At 40.2% G+C, this 17,626-nt stretch overlaps 1 protein-coding gene across 1 annotated transcript in view; it reads left to right on the forward strand.

The window, feature by feature from the left end:
* The first annotated feature begins 2,832 nt into the window (after positions 1-2,832).
* spire2 (spire-type actin nucleation factor 2) overlaps positions 2,833-17,626 on the forward strand; it is a 35,566-nt gene continuing 20,772 nt past the window's right edge. The window contains exons 1-5 of the mRNA XM_073472233.1: positions 2,833-3,157; positions 11,995-12,035; positions 12,567-12,947; positions 16,181-16,261; positions 16,360-16,524. Coding sequence (XP_073328334.1) covers positions 2,860-3,157; positions 11,995-12,035; positions 12,567-12,947; positions 16,181-16,261; positions 16,360-16,524 — 966 coding nt within the window. The 5' untranslated portion in view covers positions 2,833-2,859. The remainder of the gene's footprint in view (positions 3,158-11,994; positions 12,036-12,566; positions 12,948-16,180; positions 16,262-16,359; positions 16,525-17,626) is intronic.

Genomic DNA, 17,626 nt, shown 5'->3' on the forward strand with positions numbered 1-17,626 from the left:
CCATATTTCCTTTAAAATCACACTACAAATCACAATCTTTATATTATTACCAACCACTTCCCAAAGCATATACCATAAGCTTCCAGAAACTGGCTGCAATTCATTTTGGAATGCAGTGAAAATCAACTTGCAGAGACTTAAAAACTTGCTTGAGATGAGTGACACAGTTTGTCCACAATTTTTTGTAGGAAGCCCTTTGAAAACTTCCATGAATGGTGCTCTGCAACATCCACGATTGGAAATGTCACTGCTGAAAAGCATTACATTCAATAACCCATGTGAAAATCCACTCAGCAGACAATTTTCTTTCAATAGAATGTTTGCTGACAGCTTGAAATCTCACTCATTCGTTGGGATGTTATTAAATACATCAATGGTGCAATAAAGAAAAATTAAAGACAGTCATAAAGGCAGCAAATCTCTCAGGTTTGATCAGCACTAATTTTGAGCCCCTGCTATGTCAATTTAAAGCAGACATGGTTAATATTTAGAAGATGACTTGGGCCCGTAGGTCCAATTACCTATTCCAGACACTGCCTGTAAGGATTCCTCCGAAATGTTTTAAGCAGTTTGATAGGCTCTGTAATTTGTTTCTTTGAAACACCCTATGATTAACTTGCACAGGTTGCAGAGGTCGGTGGACCAAGGTGGACTGGGCATTCCAAACCTCCTTTTATACCATCAGGCTTTTGGTTTAAGGCATCTCTGGCCCATTGAACTCTCCCCCCGGAGCGTGGTCCACCCTGGTTCTCTATTGAAAACTCCCTCTGTGAGGATTTCCCCTCTATTCATTATATACCAGCAAAACTACAGAAAGAGGCCAAGACTCACCCTATAATCACTAACATATGCAGCATATGAAACCATTTCTTTGGAGAGTCTGGGTGGAGAGGAGCATCCTTGTTTTGAGGGACGTGTTTGAGGGGGACAATATGAAATCATTCACAGCTCTAAAACAAAAGGTTGCTCTACCCCAACACCAGTTTCCGAGGTATCTTCAAATAAAGCATCTTTTAGCGCATACATTTGGCTCAACTTCTTCAAAACCCCTGGACTCAAACAGTCCCTCTTCTAGCCTTGGTATATTTGGAACAGGATATGAGGCTTCAAAGTACTGCTCCATGCAAGTCACTGAAACTTAATGCAAGGGGGGAGACAGATCTAAACATGTTCTGGCGTTAAATGTATGAGTATCAAAAGTTGTCCAAGTAAAAGTAAATTGTAGATACTTTTACATCAGAATTTGAGTTGTTTCCTTGTTTTATCAGATTGCAATTAAAATAAATTCAATTGAATAAACAACTAAAGTTATCAAATAAATGTAGTGAGGTAAAAAAAAAAAAAAAAAAATACAATGGGCTATTTGCCTCCAGAATGTAGTGGAGTGGAAGTATAAAGTAGCAGAAAATAGAAATACTCAAGTAAAGTACAAGCACCTCAATTTCAACGCATTTAATGATTGGAATGATGCAGCGTGATGGTTCAGGAACAACGACTTTATTTTGAAATGCGCTCGGAAGTTCTACGGTGTTCCTGTAACTGTAAATGGAGGACAAAAGCTGCGAGACGGGATGGAGACACCTGCAGTCATACGCTCGTCTCATACTTCCCTTATACTCCACTGACATGGAAAAGGCCTCTGTATCACACAAAGCTACCACTGATTCATTTCAACCAGCGTCTTTCTCCTCCTGGCAACCAGCAGGTGGATAATGCGACAGCAGGAGGAGGAGGAGGAGGAGGAGGAGGAGGATGGGTCTGCCTCTCCGGGCTTTGATTGACATTTGAACGCGGATCCAGTCGCCTCTCTCATTTGCTGGTGGAGCAACAAGCTGCGTGAAGTCAGCCAGGATCAGTCACAACATTATAACAAGGCTGGTAACTTCGCTTTCAAAATAAAAGCACAAATTGTTAGCTGAACTATGTCTTACTGCATGCATCTTTATGCAGTTGTAAATAATAACGTAAAACTATTTGGTAATATTGAAACCCACACTTTTACATGTGTCTGAAATACATTACACAGCAACTACAGAACTATACAGCACTTTTCAAATATAACAATATGGACATGTAAATAATAAGAGCAGTACTGACACAAATTACAGCAAAAACACAGACATACAGAATATTCTATGATCAGCTCTGTATGATAAAGAAGTGGAATTATATTGGACCGAAACAGTCCTCTGCTGTAGGACTCAAGTCATTGGGAGTCCAATGCCTTGCTCAAGAACATTCACAGTCTGCTTCATCAATTCTTCAATCTGTATATTATATTTTTTGGTTAATCAATTAGCTGCTTGTTCTATAAAATGTCAGAAAATGGGGGAAAATGTTAATCAGTGTTTCCCAAAACTTAAGATGACATCCTCAGGTGTCTTGTTTTGTCCACAACCCAAAGATATTCAGTTTGGTGTCATAGCAGAGGAAAGAAACTGGAGAGAAGCCTTTTTACATTTAAGAAGCTGAAGCAGGGTATTTGGACCACATTTTCTTTAAAAAATAAAAATCAATAAATACTCAAACGATTATAGACGAAATAGTCTGCAAATAATGTCATAGTTGACAACTAATCGATTAATCGCTGCAGTTCTAGTATTTTACTTTGATACTTTTCATTGCTCAATTAAGTTGCAAGGTGTTCATGACATTAGTTTTATTTTTGAAAACTTGGACCGGAAGTGGTGCGTTCAGTGTAGCTACGCTGACGGTGTTGTGATAACGAGGTGCCGCTGCGCTAGTTGGGAGGTGGACGTTCAGGAGAGGACAGGACACTGAGCCGAGCACGAGACAGCGGACAGCATCAATGGCCTCGGCGCCTGACGAGTGAAGGATGGGCTCCACGGTTTCAGAGCCATGGCCAGATCCACCAACAGAACCGCCGAGGACGGGGACTCAAGGGTAACCGCCCCCACAGACCGCGCAGATGGACGGGACCTGGCCGAGCCCCGGGAACTGTCTCTGGAGGAGGTGCTGAAGTCCTACGAGCAGCCCATCAACGAGGAGCAGGCATGGGCGGTGTGCTTCCAGTGCTGCAGCGCGTTCAGGGTGCCCCGCCCGCCGGCTTGGAGAGTCTGCCGTGTGAAGGACCCGTCCTCCATCCTCCTGCACAGGGACGGAACCGTGTCCCTGCGGCCGGGGCCCCTACATAACGGTAGGATAACTGTCCGGTGACGCCCGGAACTTCGCTTTGCCCTGTACAGGACGCTTGTTTGTAATAATGTGAAACAAAACTCGAGTGTGAAAAAGGAAATTCTAACAATGTGTCCGTGCTGTGCAATTTAAGTAAGCGCTTACAATTTGACAACACATTGTGTTTTTAATAAAAGGAGCCACTTTTCAATTCGGCGCAAAGTTGTGTCCAGGAATCAGCACTCTGCTCTAATAAAATCTCGACTTTTCCACCTGGTCCGCCTCATTCCCGCTGTCCCCCTTCAGTCAAGTACTCCAGCAACCAAACATAGCGAAACACTGTTAGTGTAAAGAAATGTACTAAACTGTAACCTGCTTGGCTGACCACACCAACGCGGAATTTAGTAATGTCGACCAGTGTTTCATGAAATATATTGACTCGTGTTATATCTGGCAGGAATCTTGAACTAAATACAATGCCGCAAGAAATTAAATGAATTCCATACGGAGTTTGGTACACAGGAACATCTTGCTCACAGGCGATAACCGGGCGCATCTGTTCTCTCCTGTCCCATTTCAGACAACTTATTGTTAACCGAATCGACCTTCAGCTAGATTATTCCATAGTTTTGTAGAACCACGAGCTGCCTTCACACAAATGGACCCAGTGTTCGGATCAGCCAAGTGTGTATTTTTGTCGCACTCCCGACGCCAGCGAGGATGACTTGTGATATGCCGGTAAATGATTAATAATTCATGGAGCACAGCTTCACCCTAGCATCCCCTCTTGAAAAGACTGTTTTGGGGACTTCAAACGGTGTCTGGAACCCCAAAGGCTTTCATGCAGTCTTCTAGTTGTTCCCCCCACTGGATTTCGCCTCTACCTGCATAATGTCTACTGGATGTGAAGTATTTGTGTCCTCAATGCGGGCTGAGCCCAATAAATCTGCTCCAGAAGTCTGACTTGCACAGAGACAACTTCAGGCCAAAGTTAATTTAAAAAAGGTTTTATTTGGATGGTATATTTCCAAGCTCATGGTGAACCTTAGACCTTTGAGAGCCACTTTACAATGAATCCAATAAACCACACTGCACTTGTTGAAATGAAGTTTTCACCCCTTATTCCCAAAGTATTGAGCAATGACAGTCAATAATTCCAGAAAGTTATGATTTATTTAAGTACTGCTTAATGTAATAATAATATGCTGAAAGTCTTATTCTGTACTACTTCTGGTGTACCTTCACTCTAAAGCAACATACAGCCAGAATATTCAAACACCCTTACATGTACTTATGCCAAGAGATCGGAGGAGACCTAATAAATATTAAAAATGGAGAGAAATGTTGAGAAAAGCAGGGAAGTGAGTTATCAAATCTCAGTAAATAGAAAAGATAGTCACAGCTCTTGTTGACAATGTCAGAAGTGGTCAGAACCGAATCAGCACGCACTTTTGTTCTGGTGTTTTGCCCAGCAACAGCTGTGTAGCACCTGGCAAGGAGTCTAACAGGAAAAACAGGAAAAGTTTATAGGCGATGCTTGGTGCATGTTACTTGGCAACAGGATTTCATCTATCTTACACCATTGTTCAGTAATATTAAAACTTAGCTTTGTTCTAGATAAGACTTAGATTTAAACTTTAAAATGACTCCCAGGGACCCACTGTACACCCCACAAGAGTTTGGTTGATTTTAATACTCCTTCATACTCTGTGTACATGGTGAGGTGGTAATAATTCCCTTTTATATTCTGCTCAATCAGACTATAGTGACTTTAAAGTGTTCCTCATTTTGCTGGGGGCCTGTTGAATCCCCCTCATGGACCACAGGGGGACCCTGGAACTACTTAAGATCCTGATGAACTACATTTGCAATTGCTGTGATCATTAGTTCTCAGCACTCACTGAAGAGATATTTGTTTATCCTTGTTGAGCCTGTGTGGATTTACGCTCTGCTGGTCCATGGGTAAACACAATCCGTATATAAAGGGTGGTGCAAATCCCTTAACCAGCATGAAGTGAGTCTATTATAGTGAGTCTGTTTACATTATTAATGCAGCTAGTCAGCTAGAGAACCATTTGCATTCTCTAAGTGGCGGAATTCATGTCAAAATATCATGGCAGTTTTAGACTGGGCTATGGAGGTCACAGTCAATATCGAAGAGTGATCTGGGATCCAAGCTTCACTATTAATGACTATTTTTACTGTCCACTTTAATTGACATTTTGTTGTTTATATAATGACTGTAGGGGATAAAATTGTCCACACAAAGGCCTGTCTAGGGATGTGCAAGAATGTGCTCAGTCCAGACAAACTGTCTGAAATCAACATACAGTCAGTGAGGGGACTTCACATGTTTGCAAATTTACAGTAAGTGTCAGAGGTACAGTGGCCTTGAGGGTCAAAACACAATGACATTTCCGAAAACACCACGTTATTTCCAAAAAAATCTCTACGTCATTTCCAAAGACACAACAGCACTTGGTTTGTTACATATAAGTGATGTCATCCTGTTCTGTGTGTCTGGACAAAATATTAATTTTACTTCCTTAGCTCAATACAGATACACCATTTCACAATTTCAAACTCTCTTTTTCAAATTTCAGAAACAAAAACAATTATTTAAAAGCGGCTAGAAATCTCTCTAGAGCTGAAAACTGCAGATTCAGACAATATTTTTTTTGTTTGTTGCTATAAGTGATCACTTTTTTACATTACACATTACAAATATTGATAAATGCAGCTTCAAGCATACAGAAGACTCAAAGCTGCTGTTAGTGTAAGTGTTGTCGTTGTTTTAGCTAACTTCCTGATCCTGCTCTCTGCACGTTCACAAGCAGGCCAGACTACCACTTTATGTTCTGTCCTGATGTTCTCTGTCCTGATTGGATAAAGTGGGCAGGGATACCACAAAATATCTTTCCTCTTTTACTCCATGAACAGGGGGAGGACAGGCATGGGTTACTGACCAAACACTCTATAACAGTGATTACTGTTGGAATATAGAGCTGTTTAACACTTATTTTGATTTGAAAATAACAATTACAGCAGCTTTAATTAGACTGATATATTTGAACATATCTTATTTTTTGAAAAATTATATATAACCCAACATCTGCATACCAAGAAAGTTCTGATGTTGAGAAACTGTGACGATTTATAAACTAAGATATACTTTTCTTCAGCATCGCTGCTTTACAAAACAATAATCTGCATACATATTAGCAGCATCTTTGTAATATTTCATCCATGAATAAAAATGAGCCTATATTCATACATTCAACAATAAAAACCAATAAGGTGAATAACACCAAAGAGACTATTCTTTCTGTCTAGGTTAAGATAATGATTTAATAACACGTTGGTAAAGTAAATAGACCTGTGTCTTGTATGAAAAAGTTCAAGTTTCAGTATGTTTTTATAAAGAAGTCTTCAAATATGAATTTCTATCAAACTGCTGATTGCTATTAAAAAAAAAGGCTTTGTCCAAATAAAATAGTTTAAATGTGATGTTGCATCAAAGAATAAGCAAAAATGAGGGTTGGAACTTGATGTTGCATGTGCAGCTTTGCCCTAATGTAAGTCAGGATATCTATAATGGCACAGTACCTTCAGCCTCATTCATAGATTTATGACTAAGTGGGTCTAATCGGAGTCATATTGTCCCTCATAAAAACCTGTGCTCAGTTTGAGACCGTGTTGGTGCTGAATGAGATCCTGAAAGCTCCTGATTTGTCATCTATTAAACTTTGGATATCTTCCTCCTGCATCAATTGGGCTGCATCCTAATCCGAAAACGATAAACAGACGGAGTCAGGGAGGAGATTTAGAAGCAATTCCTCAGTTTGAAATGAAGCAGTTTCTGAAGGTTTCTGCTTGAAGGCCTCTGAACCACACTGCTGGACAAGACTAAAGGGTGGGGCTCAGTGATTTACTGAGTGCACCTCAGGCCAACAGGAAGTCAAAGTCCAGATACATATCGCTCCTGTCAGATAAAAAGCTTGCATCACCCAAATGTCAACTGCTTTTATCAAGATGAGAGAGAAAAGCAAGTTTTTATCTGGCTGACTGGACATTGTTGCAGCAGTCAGTTCACATGGCGTGTAACTCTAGATCTGAATGCTTTCCTGATTTATTTATTTATTTATTAAATTACCTCCATATCTATAAATAGAGATTATTACAACACAGATTCCTTTTCCCCTTGATTATGACTCTCCTGCAGTAAATGCACTCATAATGATTAGAAAAATGTGCAAAGGTCAACTTTGACCTGACATGTAGCTAAAGGTGATGAGATCAGCCACACATCAACATCCTGTCTCCAGTACTACCACATCCCCTTTTGTGTGAAAACAAACACTGTGAAAGTGCTGATGCAAGATTGAAAACTGCTAGTAGGGACATGTCTAAAAGCCGCTGTGTTACATTTTTCAAGTCAAACAATGAAATATCCCAAAGGTTACGATTTTGTTTACTCCCCCAAAGAATGAAGGGCAGGTAAAGAAGAGATTGGTAGCTTCAGGTCATCCACAGAGAGGATGAAAATTGTAAACCGTGAGACCCGGCCAGTAAATACGTGTCCATCTGTGTCAAACACTTCATAACAGGTTAGTTAATGATGTTACTGAGTGACAGACATATGTGCCGATTGTGTCTGTAGATCGAAGTGAATCAAAAAAGCGCCTTTGTAAAGTTGTAACTACAGTTTTTACTGTGAAAAAAGAAGGCCCGACATTAAAACATCTGCTTTTAGAATAGAGTTTGGTTTACTGGTCTGCCAGGAGCAGAGGGTGTTTTAATGTTAATAATACACATAAACTGAGCTGCCCTGCCTTCTAATGATGAACCTTGTAAACAGCATGAAGTTAACGTTGGAAGTGGAGCTTAACGGACCTGCTTTCACCTCCTCTCAGCTCAGAGTCAACAGTCGAGTCATTAAACACAAACGGCTGTCAGAACAGAGAAAGGAGTTCTGCTTCACCACAGTGATGTGATTAGTTAACAATAAAGTCTCTTTTAAACGATTATAAAACAGCAACATAAAGAGTCTTAATGACAGAAAACATGATAGATGACAGAAAAATGACCTGGACATTTATTAAGGCAGTTGTGTGTGTCGGGTTTGTGTTACGCTTCGTAGTAGGGTTAGTTGTTGGACCCAGAAGCAGACACCAAGACAGGGGAAAGGTATAAAGGTATTTATTGAAATACTGCTGGAGGTTTGTGGTGGAGGAGGGCTGAGGCTCAGGTAGATGGCTCCGCTGGCGTAGAGGGGGAGACTCACAGGGGCGCAGGTGGAGGGAGACACAAAGGCTCCAGTGTTTGAGGAGGCTGGTGGCAGAAGTGCTGGAGGCTGGGTCGTGGTGTGGCACGGAACTGGATCCAGAGGAGGTTTGTTCACTGGAGAGGTTGAAGAAAGGCAAAATTAGTCGATTGGCAAAAACACTAGAAACAAGAGAAGCTCTAGCAAAAATGTGTGCTAACTGGTCAGCCAGTTACCTCTTCTAGTTGAGCTGCTTTTCTTTGTTATCTTTTTTTTTGTTTTACCACTCTTTTTGTCTTTCCTATTAATTTTTAACTAGCTTGGCTCTTCTCAGCCCAGTTCTATGTCACTTTTTGGTTTCTTTGATTTTGGTTTCTCAGACCTTATTACCATGGCAACAGATGGCAAAGTCCTGCTTGGGAGGGTATGCGTCTTAGTGTGTGTGCAAGCACGCGTCCAACATCTCTGACGCATTAAAATCCAAAACGATGCAGTAAACTCAATATTGATGCGTCCAATTTTTTCCCCTGATAATGCTACAACAAATCCATGTCAAAATAAGTAAAAAAGAAAATTGTTGTCAAAAAAGAAAAAAAGGAGAAGAGAAAGAAAACCAACTCCTGCACACTGTGTGCATAGTTTCTGTAATGATTAAATGCTACTCTGTGCTGCAACAAAACCAATCCTTGACACGCAGGTCTCTACAAACTTGGTAAATAAACTGACTGGGCACGGTCAAAAACAATCAACTCTGATCGATTCTTTATTTACTCATGCTCATGAAACCACACAGTGTTTCCCCTAGGATGGAGTTGTAGCAGCAGAGGTGTGACGCGCACAAATTTTGTTTTTGTAAGTTCGCAAAGTGCCCTGTCGAGTACATATTAAGGTGTGACGAGCCAGTCTAAAACTCCTTTATTGTCCTGGCAGGTGCGCCTTGCTAACCGCCTAGTGTTTGGAGTGTAGTTGAGTGTTTTCTCGCTCTGCTGCTGCATCCCTAGCCTTAAGGCATTATATCTGCTGGGTTATTTGGATCTGTAGCTATTATATGGATCCTCATTAGAGTGTGTTGAACTTTACTAAAAGAAATGTAGTAATCAACTTGGTATATTGGTATAATTGGATTAATAATCATTGTCAAGTAATCAGCACCACGATGATGATGATAGCGATAGCAGTAGTGGTAGTAATAATAATAATAATAATAATAATAATAATAATAATAATAAACAGTTCAAATGTAAGGGAGATTGGTTGTTAGGAACATCACGAGCCTAGACATAATTTCTCTGTCCATAAAACTAACTGGGTGAATGTGTTTTCCAACATCCAAGCTTGAAGGCTCTTGACAAAGTTTTCATTGCAGATTCCTCTCCTCTTTTGTGTTTACTGACCCACAACCATGGGAAACTGGCAGAGGTATCACGGTTACATTATGTGACCTCAGCCATTATTAGTTGAACCAGTCTGACAGGTTTGCAGGAGTTCGTGTTGTCTCGCTCCTGTGGGGAGGCCATTATCATAGAGTTTCTTTGCTCTCCTGTTGCTGTGTCTGTTGCTGCCTTTTGTTGCATCTTGAAGCTGCGTCTGTGTTCACACGGGGAACAGTGATACTCTGTTGTCTGAGGCTCGCGTCCTGCTCTCAGCACTTTGTAGTTGACAGGGGAGGATGCTGTGGCCGGCTGACGTGCCCCCATCACCACATCCACACCTACACTCCCCGTTTCTCATCGTTTTTCTGCTGATCTTTCTCATCTCTCTCTCTCTCTCTCTCTCTCTCTCTCTCTCTCTGTCATGCTTTATCTCTCACTCCTTTCATCTCTCTCTCATCCCTGATGGTACCAAGGGTTCTCTCTCGCTGTCTTTGTCTCCTGCTTCTCTTGTCTGTCCATTCTCCTGTTTCTCTGCAGTGCGAGCTGCTGATCAAGGAGTTTCAGACCTCTCGGGTGTCATTACTGACATCTGAGCTGGGAGAAAGAGCCTTTTTACTCTCCCTCTCTCAACTACACACAAACACACACACACACACACACAGACACACAAACACGTGTACACCACTCCAAGTGATTGTGGGAAATATGGAGTAACACATTTGTTTTAAGGAGTTGAAGATTTAAAACAGGCCGACTTTGTTTTTATTATTGCTATAAAGTTCACAGTATGATTGTCAGTGACCCACACACACACATTGTTTTTTTCTTCTTGGAAGAATGACTGACTGATTTTTGATTAAAATAAAATCTCTGCATCTCCAACTGCAGGAAGTGACCAATCAAATTTAATATAAAGTATAAATCTCTCTTTAACATTACTGCAGAAGTTTCAGCTTCAGTTTATTTTGAAAAGATAGCTATTTTGTCACTTCTCGTCTTATTGTGGTTTTCCAAAATGCTCTCGTTTATAAAAAAAAACTAAATGAAACTGAATGAAAAACTCCTTAAACTTTCTTTAGGAGCAGATTAAAGTGTAAGGTGCAAAGTATTCAAAACAAACCTTTCAATTAAAATATGGATTTAAGTTTGAAAAGTGCTGTTGAACCAATTCTTTTATATGGCTGCACATTCTGAGGAAACATGGATTTGGAGTTCTGTGAAGAAATGATCCAAACCTTGAACACTGAGTTAAATTAGGATAATATCCTCTGACATGTAAAAATAAACTATTGTATATAACAGTCATAAGACTTGCACTATTATTTTGCATTCCTGGGATAAGAAAATCAAGTTCTAGTGATAAATAGATGGAAACTATTGCTACTGCTCAATAGGCCAAAACATAATCTCTACACAAAAAATGTGTAAACTCATTTATTTTGGAGAAAAACAGTTTGCCACTTCAAAAAATATATTTTCATTGTCAGGGACAGCTGGTCAATAGAGGGCGATGGGGCGCCACCCTCCTTGAGCCTCATAAAAAGAAAATGATTAATTTATCATCATATTTTTTTCATAATTTGTTAAACTATACAAAGGTTCAAGACAGTGTGTCCCTGTCAAAGTAGTCAAATTAATTTTGATGCAATGTTCTGCTGGGAAACCTTGTGTCCTGGCATTCAGATGGAAGTTCTGAAATATACCAACCATCTGGAAACCACTGCAGACCAAGAACAACCCCTCATGCTATGGCATTACCTGACGTTCCTAAACGGTTGTTGTGGAGTTGCAAGGCACATTGTCCTGCTGGGGTAGTCAATGCCATCAAGTAATGCCATAGCATGAAGGGGTGTACTGGTCTGCTGATAGTGGGTAATTCTAGTCAGAACATCCTAATGAATGCCAGGACCCAAGGTTTCCCAGCAGAACGTTGTATTGTAAAGAGGTGATCAATGTTATTCACTTCACCTAACAGTGACTTTAATGTTTTGGCTAATCAGTGTATATGCTCTGGCAGCTTGTTTTTCAAAAACACATATAACAAAAGCAAAAGAAAAGTTCTACAAAAAAGTTCAATTACATAGATACTTTTAGAAGTTTATGACTTTCTGCTAACATTTAAAAATGGACAAAAGTGAATTAACCCCAAAATCATACTTTTTAGTACAGGTCTGTGTGTCTCAGGCCCTAAATGGTTGTTTCCTTGTTTCTTTGTCTCTTTAGATGACACTGATGAGCCTCTTCCACCTACCACAGAGCGTCAGGTGAGACACAAATCGCTTCATTGTTTAAATAATCATGGTAAAAATGCATTTCATTGTAGAATTTACCATTGATAATAATAGCTTTAAGGTGAAATATATTCAACATTATGAAGTTAACCCTTATGTTTCAATATGGACCAGTGTTTTGGAATAAAATCTCCTCCTTGACCTTTCTAAAGTCATCTCTGCAATCACTCTCTTCTTCTTGGACTGTTGTAAATTTCATGTTATGCTAACTTAGAAGCTTTTGTCTTGACTACATTTCTCTCATGTAATGCTTACAGTTATGGTAAGAGGTGACTGCTTCGAAAGCAAATTACTGTCAACTACTGCTAACACTCTCAAAACTTCTATATATGTATATGAAATGCCCCCATTACATTAATGTCTTCAACACCGATCTCATGTGATTTGCTAACTTGACCAATCAGATGCACCATAGAAAGCGGAACTTTATGTGAAACTTGATATGAGAAATGTTATTGGTAAACAACAACCTATTAACTGTTGCCTCTTCATCCGACCCTCCAGCTGGTCCAATCTCTGGGTGTGGCCATCTACCGAGCTCTGGACTGGGGGCTGGACGAGAGTGAGGAGCGGGAGCTTAGCCCGCAGCTGGAGCGCCTCATCGAACGCATGGCTGGGGGGGAACAGGACGGAGAGAGTGACAGCACTGCTGGGAACGGTACAACAGATGAGGGGTACAGTGACCAGGAGGAGGAGGAGGAAGAAGAGGAGCAGGAGGGAGTTATTAAGCCGGTGTGTACCTTCCGCCAGGTGATGGCTCTGTGTGCGTCACGGCTGGCCAACCCAAGCTTGGCTCCAGAGCACTACCAGGCCGTCTGCAGGGCTCTGTTTGTTGAGACTCTTGAGCTGCAGACCTTCCTCATCAAGATCAGAGATGCTAAGCAGGTACGTTCGGTTGTCATGTCAGTATTAAGGTAACCTTGAAAAGGACACCTGTTTACTTGTATAGCAATGTGGCTGAGAACATAATAAATACATGGAAATAGATGCATGACCTGTTTTTCATTTACTTCAGTTGAAGTGAATGAATTCACTTTCATTGCCTCCAGTTGCCTACACCTCACTGTGTGTGAATAACACACTGCGCCATTAAAATTCCTGTTTATAAGTCACAGAACAGAGACTGATAAATGACTGAAGAAACCGCCTCCACAGTTTCCTCCCAGGGCTCAACCTCAAAACATGACTTCTATTGTGTCACTGCAGTGGTTTACCCTTATTGAACTTCCATGCATTTTTTTTTTGTTTTACTTTTACTATTTCAGTATTTGCATTCTTTACATCTTAGGGTTATAAGTAGAACTAGGTACCAAATGCAAAGATGCCACCTATTTAGTCCAATGAGAACAGAATGGTGCAGGGATGATGTATTTTTGCCCTGTTTCCCTCAACAAGGGAATTGAATTGAATTTTGGATTATTGCCAAAAGTAAGCTTTGTGGGGAACACAAGCTTATGACACATGTTTTGTTCAGCAAAATAATCTTCACAGATGAACACCACTTTGTGATTTTCGAAGCGTAAATTACATCTCTAGAGGTAAAAAGCTACTGTTAGGCTATAAACAAACTATGTTGTGGTCGCATGACTTAAACGTCAACACCGCTAAGCGTCTTACTTCACAATACTAATTACTATACATGTTTTTTGTAAACTGATCAATCTACAAGCTGTAAGTTAGAGTTAGAATAGATTGTAACTGAAGTCCAGCTGTAACGACAGACAAGTGAGTAGGTGAGTCTCCCTGTTCAGCGTGATGACGTTTAATGTCCCAGACAACCTCTGTAGTCTCATTTAGACACTTGATAGTGGCCGCTGTTTTTATGGACATGTAAGAGCTTTATAATTAAATTGCGGGACATTTAATAATGTATTTTATGTCGTAGAACAAAAAGTATGAATGGTAACTACAGACTTGATTTCATGCATTTAACCCAAAACCAATTAAAAAGACCCATTGACTATGAGACAAGGGAACCGGATGTGCAAAAATGCTAACCTATTTCCGGGTTTTCGGACTCACTACTACACCACTCTATAGACCGTGAAATTAACCTTGAAGCTTGAACTTTTTTACCTGTCATGGCTTGTACGGCCCAAAAAAAAGTTTCTAGCTTTCGGGATTACTTGAAAAAGAAGGAAGGGTCATCACGTCAACAAATCTTGCTTTAGTGTCAGACTGTGATGACTGTTGTATTGAAGTCAATGGGAGATGCATGGAGAAACGCACTAAAACCCAACTTATCTACATTGTTTGACTTCTGATGAAGAAATGCCTCGACAAATTGAAAGAACACGCTGCTCTCTTTACTTTCTTATCAGACGTAAAAGGACGTAGCTTGGGTTTTAGTGTGTTTCTCCATGCATCTCTTATAGACTTGAGTACAGCTGGCACGACAGTATGGCACCAAAGAAAGATTCAGTGACCCTTTCCCCTTTTTTAGGTTCCTTGATTATGCTGCCCACTCAATATGCGCGGTAGTATTTCTCCCGCTGGCCCCTTTCTGCATTTTCCCGCTCTGCCCATAGACTTGACATTGTGATGATGTCACAGATTTTATAAATCTCTTTTCTGGGCCTCAGGAAAGGGAACCAAGGGAAACAACCTCCATGAATCAAAAATCCTTATTAGATTTATTATTGACCATTTTTTGCAGTTGGAGGTGTCCTGTAAACAGTTTTACAGACATCTCTTTTATAATGGCGCTCTATGGGGAAAATGCTTTTCTGGGCCACAGGAGAATTTTTGCTGCAATACCGTGAGTGGCCACTGGGTACAATTGGAAGCAAGGCTGAGCAGCATGGTTTACATCTGTGTTTGTTAGCTAGTAGTCTTCTTCTTCTCTGCTCTTTGCTGGTGAGTTGCTATGTATCATCACACATAATCCTACCGGCTGCTGCTACGGCATCAGGAATGTGTATTGTTTTATGTATTTTTGATGTATTGTTGATTGTGTGTGAATGTGACACAAACAAAGACGAGACCTGCTCATAAAAACGATGCTCTGTAGTGCTACTAGTGGTCAAAACTCCACATGGTACCTTTTTATTTCCAAATCGTGTTACAAGACATCAAAGCTAAAATTAATTCCAATAAAATCTGACAGCTCCTCAACAAACTATTGGGTCAATTCATTTGGAAATGAAAATGAACTGTAAAGTGGACTCTTACTGGACCGAACATACCTACACTGCCTGACTCAGTTGTGTGCACTAATGGTTTGGCTGTGCGATGAGGGATTATTTATAACGTTACGTTTAAATTCACTTTTGGTTTTAGCTTTTTAATTAAGTGGTAGCTAAACGATCAAAACCTGTAGGCTTGTTGTCTGATCTGTCTTCTTGTGGTTGTCGCCACCTGGGACTTATTTTGAGCAATGTCGCCGCATCCCATAATCTCAGAAAACCATAGTTTAACCGGCAACAGACAAGTTTTCTGCTTCAGTGTATCATTATAAAGTAAATGTTGATTGCACAATGTGATGGTAGCCTAAAGAATAATTAAACCATTTGCATTTACATTGGTTCCCTATAAATCTCACTAGCACTACACAATTTTGTCTGCCACCGGGCACAGGGTCACCCAGGACAGGGAAGGTTAACTGACGATCCATTTCTATTATAGACAACACAATTGCATAAACTTATGTTTTGTCCTGTGTTGTTGTTCTTTGCAACTCTGAGCAAAATGGAAATGACGTTTTTGTCTTTGCAACAGCGGTACCAACAATAATACCACTTGGAAACACTATGGGGTAAAAGTTGACTGTTGCCACTTTAAAACAAAAGCACAGGTTAGACAAACTGCCTTTGAAGAGTAACAAAAGCAAACAGTAAAATGAATGAAACAGTAAACATCCATACCAGTTCACGGACCAACTTCCTGCTTGAAATTTAATCCACTGTCCCCCCACCAATTAGATTGAGGGACACAGGTTAACAGCATATTACGACATAATAAGACATAATACATAATTCATGTTTTTTTAAAAATGATTTTGCAGTGTGAGGCAGACAAACCTGTGTTTGACATGTTACCATTCTCACTGTTAAAGCTTGCAATTAAAAAAAAAACACACAAAAAAAGCGAAATGTGTTTTTTTCCTATTTGTTGTACAGATGCTGAAGAAGATCACAACAGAGGAAGCTGTGGAAGACAGGTCTACAGCTGAGCTCGATGCACTGAAACACAGAGACTGGGTGAGATAACAGGGAGGACAATACAGCAGTGTGTTTGACTGAGGAAGGCAGTGTTGTCGTGTTGACGCATGCAGATGTCTGTCTTGTTTCCATCCCAGGCACGTCTGTGGGTGCAACTGATGAAGGAGCTCAGGCAGGGAGTGAAGCTAAAGAAGGTGCAGGAGCAGCCGTTCAACCCGCTGCCCACAGAGTTCAGCCTCACACCCTTTGAGATGCTGATGCAGGACATACGAGCTCGCAAGTTCCAACTACGCAAAGTCATGGTGAGAGAGTTTGAAAAATCAAGCAAAGCATGACATTTAAAATGGTGATGAAAATATCTAAGCAGTGGAAAGATCAATATCTATGCCATGGAAGGAGTTGAACTGTAAGTTGATTAGTAAGCAATGAGAGCAATTTAAAATTCAGGCAGCAGAGGTAAAGGAAGTATGCACACTGTAAATCATTGCAGTGTCAGTTGACTTGTAAATGCTGAAAGCAGTTGAAGTGTCAGTTAAAGAGTAAGCTCTTATAGCTGATGAGATGTTAGTCTTGGTGTTAACTGCTGAGATCTCAAATTAAACCATTAAAGGAAATATCAAGAGATCTTTGTTCTTCCTTGGTAGACCTTGTCCAAATGAGACATGAGGACTTTGAGGGCGGAGAGGAGTGAGCTTGTAACTGTGACCTTGAAGCCACTATCCTCTTTCAGCCAGTCCACTATAGAGCCTGACAGGTATATCAGTTGGCCAATATTGGCCAAATGTGATATATCTGTCACATTATATATCTGTTGATAGCCTAATATAGATCTATCAGTATCTATCAGTATGTTGTTCAATATGAAATACATTTTTTTTTTAAATTGGGAGAGAGAGAGAATATAATGCAGATAAAGATGCTTAAGGTGATTTACAGTTATTAAATACCAAGTAAATTTACGGTCAGTGCTCTGATTTTAGACATTGTAGACAAGTTTATAGTTAAATTGTAAGAAAAACCTGCCCCATTATATATATATATATATAGATATATATCTATATCTATATATATATGTATATATATATATAGATATAGATATATATATATATAACCCTAACCCACTGCACAGTCTTTGTTACGGGAAGAAAATGGTATGTAGAAGACATACATGTGGAAGCCTCACCTTGAGGCCTTCTCCACGGGCAGATGCATAATTCAGCCCCAGAACACAAATATTAATGAAGTCCTTTCGGCCTTCTGTTGTTCTGGCAGCAGTTGCACAGAAAATAATCCCCCAACTGTGCAGCTCCCCTCAGCTCTGTGGAGCATTTCGGCTCTTTGTTTTGGTTTTACAGCCTGAAACTTAACTGTTTCAGTCTCATAGCTCTCATCAAACCTGTGTCC

The sequence above is a fragment of the Pagrus major genome, chromosome 8, assembly GCF_040436345.1.
Source record: "Pagrus major chromosome 8, Pma_NU_1.0".
NCBI lineage: Eukaryota > Metazoa > Chordata > Actinopteri > Spariformes > Sparidae > Pagrus > Pagrus major.